The following is an 8,416-nucleotide window of genomic DNA, read 5'->3' as shown; positions in this document are numbered from 1 at the left end:
ATGAACAACACTTAAGATTAAGATTAATGCATATAGGAGGGAGAAGACAGCCAGGCATAGACCCTAATTAGGAAACTACTGACAATCCTGAAAAGCAAAAACAATGGCCTTTCCTTGGATTTTAGCAGTACAAATTCAAGAGATGTTGGGATATTGGTGAGGATAAAATGCACCAGAGCATTAGTTAGCTTTGGCTGACTGAAGGAATGGTGCTTTCCCTTTTTTTCCATGGTGACTTCTGTATTCTCCCATTTTTAACCTCGTGCATGGATTATTTTTATTATTAAGAAAAAAACCCACATTATATTTTAATAAGAGAAAATGAGTAGGAAAGATTAATTCATAATATATGCCCATAACTGAAGGATATGGAAGAATATCTGAATGGAAGAATAGCAGTTGTAATAATCAAAATAAAGTAATAATAAGAAGGGAGTTTTACTTTTAAGCAAAGTCTGAGACATAAAAGAAACACAAAAACAGTGACTGTTAAAATTTCCTACCTGTGTCAATCCTGATGCTTTGAATAACTCCTGTGGTGATCTGGTTCCATAACTATTTGGAGAATGAAGTGACAATAGTCTGCTATATACTTTGTTTCTAACCTATAAAAAACCAGCATTTTATAGTTTAAAAATTGATCAAAACAAACCAGGATTATTATGGCTTTTATAACAGCTTTACTGACATAATTCCTGTACCATAAAATTCACCCTTTTAAGTATACAATTCAATGGATTTTTCTGTATATTCAGAGTTGTGCAACCATCAACATTATCTAACTTTAGAACATTTTCATCATCCACAAAGGAAACGCTATACTCACTAGTCATTGCTCTCCAATTCCCACTCTCTCCCATCCCCACAAATCTACTCTTCTCTCTATGAATTTGCCTATACTGGACATTTCATATAAATAGAGGATTTGGTTTTAACTTCTCTATTATACTAGGCTTGGTGAAATCAAGACATGTATTTCTTGAGAAAGTTATAGTGTATAATTGAATGATCATCAGACATGGAATCAGAAAACTAATTCAAGTCTAGTGCAAAGTTAGTTCTGTCATTTCCTATCATTTGGCAAATTAATTCATTTACTGTCATTCATACATTAGACATAATAATCTCTACCCTTATAATTTTGTGAATTATTCAGCCTATGCAAATGAAAAGTAATAAAATTCATCTTTGAATTTCAGTTTCCTCATCTATAAAAAAAGGAATAATGAAATTTTCCGTATCTAATCTGAGGGTTGTTATGAAGATTAGAGACTATACGCAAATGTGCTTTAAAAACTATAAAGTTTTACAAATGTACAGTATTCAACAGGAGTATGCTTGATTTAATTACATGACACAGCTTTCTAAAAAAACCACACGCTTTGTATTTCCCTAAGGAAAAATTTATTTTTAACAGTACAGAAGTATTCTTTTGTAAAAATAGAAAATGTTCTTTAAACATCTGAATAAAATCATCTATAAGTAAACCTTGATCCCACAAATGAACAGAAACTTAGTTATTGAATGTGCTAATCCAGGTCACCTGAGAAGCAGATGCCAAGACAGAATTGAACATGAAACAATTTTATTAGGAGAAATGCCTGTTAAGAGAAAATGGAAGGACTGCTAGGCAAGACAGGGAGACATGTCAGTCCGTGATGCCAGTCTGACCCCAAGTGAATGAGAGAGGGAAGGAAGGATGGGGGCAAGTAATGTGCCGAAGGCTACACAGCTCAGGGTGGATCTGATACTTGGACCAGGGAACCTGGCTTCCGTGGTAATCTATTAACCACTTACATTATTTAAGAATTTACTCCAAAAGAAATACATGCCCTGTTATTGTTGAACTGAACCCAATCTAGTTTTATAAATCCAATCATATCACATATATTGCATATTATTTCACAATTGGATACTGTGAGGTACCTACTGGCTAACACTCAATTTTCTACTATCTACTCCTATATTAAAACTGGAAACAAGCACTCTCTAAACACTCAAACATAAATCCCAACACAAATTCTTAACTGCTTAGCCCCGAAAGGAAATACTTTTCCCTCTAATATTCTGACTTGAAAGAGTAGAGTCCATAATTTCATTACAGCTCACCTACTGGAAAATTATTTCAAGCTAATAGTTTGGGGCTTCTAGAAAGGTGGCATCTTACATACCTCTTTTTTGAAATTGAGAAAGTAGTTGGATTGGTCAACATGAAAAATCTCAAGGGCTGACCTTCTTAAATTGTAACGCCGCAGGTGAATCTCTCGAAGTTGAGAATGAGGCCACTTGAAATCAAAGCCTACTCCTTAAAACAGAAGAAATCTTGAGACTAATGTACCATACAAAGTTACTTGTGCTATGCAGAAAATATTTCCTAGTTCCTGACAAAAACAGCACTTAGGGAAAAGCAATTCTATTTCTGTACCATAAAAACCATTTCTTAAATTTACTGGACATTTAAATAATTTCTCTTAAAACTATTTTAAAACTCTATGGCTATTCTCTTTCCTTCCCATTAGAGAATAATTCTGAATATTAATCTTAGGAACATTTCTTTTGTCTTTAGTTGACATAGTAGACTTAAATGTCCTTTTCTTTTCAGATAAAGGATTAGGTAAGAAGCTCCAGAAAGAAGGGTATATACAAATAAAATTAAGATGTATTTTGTAACTTAAGTTTATAGCAATCCCCTCTAGCCATACCTTTTAAAAACAGTGATAACAAAACAAAAGCATTCTCTTCAATACATTGTTAAATAATAAATTTAATCCCACACACTGACTTTCCATTTCCCCTTTTACATGATAGAATGTAATTCCATAGTCCTATCTTATTGCTTTTTTTCTCATTAATGATTGACAAACTGGATACTTAACTATTAAACAACAGAAATTATTCCCCCAGAACTCCTCACCATCTTCTTTTTCAATGCAGCCATCATAGAAATAAATGTGTTGAGTAGTGATTTCGAATCTGCCAGGAATTCTATCAATTATTGTAATGAGTTCACAGTCTACAGACAACACCAATTTTTCTTTTTGATCCTGTTCTTTCTTCTCATCACTGTAAAAACAAAAACGAACCAAACAAACAACAAACATCCAACAATGTATTGTAAGTGGAAAGAACACCATATTCAAATACAAATCTCATGTCTGTAAAATTAGTATCCAATAAAGTGTATTTGCGTTATCTACAAAATATATTAGACTGCATGTTAATCTACGTAAATATTGTCCAAATATTCTTATTACGCAATAACTCAGTTTCAAAAAGAACATCTTTTACATTTTAATTGTGTATGACTGACTAAAACAAAATATGGTGAATCTTTAATACTACTCGCCATTTCAAAGAGGTCAGTTCAAACATGCAGCAATACTGGTAATGTTGTTTTAGTTATATTTGGGAGACATGAATTAACCCAGGGAAATATGTATTTGTGAATAAAAGACTGCATCATTAGTGGTTTCATAAATAATTATTAGAAATGCTAATTATGACTGATACTTAAACTGTAAAATGAGACTTTTCAAAAGCAACTTAAACTAGAGCATCATCATTATAGCATCCACAGACAATAGAACTAGAGATAATACTAAGCAGTATTACTTAAAGTCATCTTGTATTTGGATGACTATATAACTTATATGTATTGAAGGGACTAATTGGAATGGGACAGTCTTCTGGTGGCTCAGGTGACTTTTAAATGCTAAGTATAGAAATGGGAACTCCTGCTACTCACAGAGAATTGTTCAAGTAAATTCTTCAGGCTAGCTACTCTCTGGTCCTAGATATTTCACATATGTCTCATTTCCAGGATGAGACATTTTGTTATTCCAGGATAACAATTACTAAGTCTAATTTTGTTTCCGATGGATTTCTGTGAGGAAGCTTTACAAGTCTCACAAACCTACCTGATAATATGGGAACCCTTAAAGTAAAGCTTTAAAAAAATTCAAACTTAATAATGTTTTCTTAAAAGTGAAAATTCTATTTACTATGTTGAAATGGAGAAATAAGGGACCTGAAAGTGTGAATACTCTCAACACTATTTATAGTCTATGAAAGAAAGTGTTTTGGCTTTTCAGTTTAAAATGAATGAGACTTACATCCATTGAATTCGCTAGTCATTCAAGAAAGAAAATAAAATCCCTATTAAAAGGCTGACTAGGGCCNCTGGCGTCCCAAGCCAGCTCTTAACCAATGCGCCACTCGGCCGGCCCATAGATTAGTATTATTAATTTTATATTTACTAAAATATTATATCAGATGGATATTTTTACATGTTAGATTATTAGGTTATTAAGTCTAAAATACCTGGGAAGAAAATTTCAAGAACCTATTACCCTTTAGCACATATTTATTATAAGGTGAAAAGAAATTCTAAATATCAATCTAAATTTGGTAAAGAAGGGAAATAAAGACACTGCAGTTAAGATACTTGAAGGACAACTGATATACTCTCAAGAAAACTTAGTGAAGGAATTATCAGATTCTGATTATCAAAAGTAGGTGTATATTTAAAAAGAGTAACACTTGGTTGGCCATAGAAATGAACACAAATTCAAACAAGCAATGGGCATCTTTCAAAATGATAAAAGGCACTTACTTTTCTCTCATAGTTTTAGCATTTTTATCATTAACTACCCCAATTGGTTTGGAAAGATCTCGAAATACTGACGGGTTATTAAAATCCAACTCTTCTGAAGTATAATCTTGTAAAATCCAGGGAAACTAAGAAACACAATGTATAATTTAGACATTCTTCCTAGAAAAGCAACTATGCCCATATCTAATATTAAATGCTTATCTAAAGCCAAAAAAGAATAGTCTTTAAAAATATTTCTCCCTGTTGCAAATGTTTATTTATCTGTATTTCAATAACCAGAGCAATATTTCCTGTAATTTCACTGGAATATTTTCAATGAAGTGAAAGAAAAATAAAAGGCTTTTATTTTTTAATTATTCTTCATGTTTATATACTTCTTGAAAATAGGATAGAAAATATACAGAAAGGCAAAACCATTAATTTATATCTTAAAAAATAAAAAATAACTATCATGCCCATATATTTGTGTGTATTATAAAACTGAAAGGCAATTCTATATTTATGAGATTTATGTAAAACTTACCACAGGATATTGTGCAAGGTCATTATAGGTTCGTCCTGCCATTGTATTTATTTGAATTAGGTAGTCAAAATTTGATATCTCTCTGTTCACCCATTTCTAAACAATAAAGAACAAAAAAAAGAACAAAATCAAAATTAGTCTATATCTCTTAGAAATCAGTAATTATTACTGACAATACTAACATAATCTTTTCTCCTCTCTATCCTTTTCTGATAAAAATGGGACTTTTAAAAAGCCTGGTCTTTTGAGCATTTTGAGCCTTGCTTCTGATCAGGGCCCGTACTTTCTCTCCTAATAATGATGCCCTGGCCCTAGCCCTGGGCCCCTTTGGGCCTTTTGAGCTTCCTTTGCTCGGCCTGCTCCAAACTCTTTGGAGTATACTTTCTTTTCTAATAATGACCCTTGAGCCATTCTCTGCTGTTCGGGCCTGCTTCTGTTTCTTTGAAATGTATTTTTTCTTCTAATAAACTCCTTTTCTGCAACTTTAAAAAAAAAAAAAAGGCTTAACAAGGACTTAAAATCAATATACATTTCCTAAATTCACTTCCTTTTAAAAACTGGTCTCTAGAAAAGGAACAGAAAATTCCACATAAATTTTACACTACTGTCTAAAGCAGCGGTTTTCAACCTTTCACAGGGGTCGCCTAAGATCATCGGAAAACACATATTTTCTACAGTCTTAGGAACCGAGACACTGCTCCTCTATCTGTCTCCAGGCCCACATGCAGATTCGCCCACATACGAGTACACGGCGACCCCTGTGAAAGGGTCGTTCGACCCTCAAAGGGGACACGACCCACAGGTTGAGAACCGCTGGTCTAACAGGTCTTCATAAGAATCCTTTTCGTCAATTAAATATTTTATTGAATATATTAAAATTTTTAATTCTAGGACTGTCCAACTTTGAAAATTTTCTGTTATAAATGCAATTTTCATAAGCACACATACTAAAAAACCAGTATCTTAGTGTACTAGAATGGTCTACCAATTTTAAATAAACATTCCATTGTCCTCAGAAAACTGCCTTTATAGAGCAATGGTAGACAAATTTTACTACATCAGATACAAAACTTTTAAAGAAAGACATAATCATTATTTTCTTTTAATCACCTCATTGCACCTAGGCTTCTAGTTACTTTACACAGTATGAGTATGTCAGAGAAGTTTGCTGACAAATTAACAGTCAACTTTGAAGTTACTGTGTGCCTTAAGCAAATAATATACTTATGGGAAAAGGTGAGAAATTAGTCTGGGTACATAGATTTTATAAAAGCCCAATTATAATTGTTCTTGAGTGCCAAATTGAGGAATCAGTACTTTAATGAATAAAGTTTATTCCTCAGATAACAGGGAATGTATTTTATTAAATAAATTAGCTTATTCCACAAGCAATAGGAAAGAGCTGGGGATGGCTTCTGAACATGAACAACACTTAAGATTAAGATTAATGCATATAGGAGGGAGAAGACAGCCAGGCATAGACCCTAATTAGGAAACTACTGACAATCCTGAAAAGCAAAAACAATGGCCTTTCCTTGGATTTTAGCAGTACAAATTCAAGAGATGTTGGGATATTGGTGAGGATAAAATGCACCAGAGCATTAGTTAGCTTTGGCTGACTGAAGGAATGGTGCTTTCCCTTTTTTTCCATGGTGACTTCTGTATTCTCCCATTTTTAACCTCGTGCATGGATTATTTTTATTATTAAGAAAAAAACCCACATTATATTTTAATAAGAGAAAATGAGTAGGAAAGATTAATTCATAATATATGCCCATAACTGAAGGATATGGAAGAATATCTGAATGGAAGAATAGCAGTTGTAATAATCAAAATAAAGTAATAATAAGAAGGGAGTTTTACTTTTAAGCAAAGTCTGAGACATAAAAGAAACACAAAAACAGTGACTGTTAAAATTTCCTACCTGTGTCAATCCTGATGCTTTGAATAACTCCTGTGGTGATCTGGTTCCATAACTATTTGGAGAATGAAGTGACAATAGTCTGCTATATACTTTGTTTCTAACCTATAAAAAACCAGCATTTTATAGTTTAAAAATTGATCAAAACAAACCAGGATTATTATGGCTTTTATAACAGCTTTACTGACATAATTCCTGTACCATAAAATTCACCCTTTTAAGTATACAATTCAATGGATTTTTCTGTATATTCAGAGTTGTGCAACCATCAACATTATCTAACTTTAGAACATTTTCATCATCCACAAAGGAAACGCTATACTCACTAGTCATTGCTCTCCAATTCCCACTCTCTCCCATCCCCACAAATCTACTCTTCTCTCTATGAATTTGCCTATACTGGACATTTCATATAAATAGAGGATTTGGTTTTAACTTCTCTATTATACTAGGCTTGGTGAAATCAAGACATGTATTTCTTGAGAAAGTTATAGTGTATAATTGAATGATCATCAGACATGGAATCAGAAAACTAATTCAAGTCTAGTGCAAAGTTAGTTCTGTCATTTCCTATCATTTGGCAAATTAATTCATTTACTGTCATTCATACATTAGACATAATAATCTCTACCCTTATAATTTTGTGAATTATTCAGCCTATGCAAATGAAAAGTAATAAAATTCATCTTTGAATTTCAGTTTCCTCATCTATAAAAAAAGGAATAATGAAATTTTCCGTATCTAATCTGAGGGTTGTTATGAAGATTAGAGACTATACGCAAATGTGCTTTAAAAACTATAAAGTTTTACAAATGTACAGTATTCAACAGGAGTATGCTTGATTTAATTACATGACACAGCTTTCTAAAAAAACCACACGCTTTGTATTTCCCTAAGGAAAAATTTATTTTTAACAGTACAGAAGTATTCTTTTGTAAAAATAGAAAATGTTCTTTAAACATCTGAATAAAATCATCTATAAGTAAACCTTGATCCCACAAATGAACAGAAACTTAGTTATTGAATGTGCTAATCCAGGTCACCTGAGAAGCAGATGCCAAGACAGAATTGAACATGAAACAATTTTATTAGGAGAAATGCCTGTTAAGAGAAAATGGAAGGACTGCTAGGCAAGACAGGGAGACATGTCAGTCCGTGATGCCAGTCTGACCCCAAGTGAATGAGAGAGGGAAGGAAGGATGGGGGCAAGTAATGTGCCGAAGGCTACACAGCTCAGGGTGGATCTGATACTTGGACCAGGGAACCTGGCTTCCGTGGTAATCTATTAACCACTTACATTATTTAAGAATTTACTCCAAAAGAAATACATGCCCTGTTATTGTTGAACTGAACCCAATCT

At 32.9% G+C, this 8,416-nt stretch overlaps 1 protein-coding gene across 1 annotated transcript in view; it reads right to left on the bottom strand.

Annotated features, from left to right (window-relative positions):
• The window catches only part of NBEAL1 (neurobeachin like 1), a 172,243-nt gene that overhangs the window by 53,172 nt on the left and 110,655 nt on the right, over positions 1-8,416 (bottom strand). The window contains exons 37-39 of the mRNA XM_019635618.1: positions 7,060-7,161; positions 5,136-5,231; positions 4,613-4,737 (exon numbers count right to left, since the gene is read on the bottom strand). Of these exons, the coding sequence (XP_019491163.1) occupies positions 4,613-4,737; positions 5,136-5,231; positions 7,060-7,161 (323 nt within the window). The remainder of the gene's footprint in view (positions 1-4,612; positions 4,738-5,135; positions 5,232-7,059; positions 7,162-8,416) is intronic.

The sequence above is a fragment of the Hipposideros armiger genome, unplaced genomic scaffold (genome assembly GCF_001890085.2).
Source record: "Hipposideros armiger isolate ML-2016 unplaced genomic scaffold, ASM189008v1 scaffold_23, whole genome shotgun sequence".
Taxonomy (NCBI): domain Eukaryota; kingdom Metazoa; phylum Chordata; class Mammalia; order Chiroptera; family Hipposideridae; genus Hipposideros; species Hipposideros armiger.
This window is presented reverse-complemented; position numbering and strand designations above follow the sequence as displayed.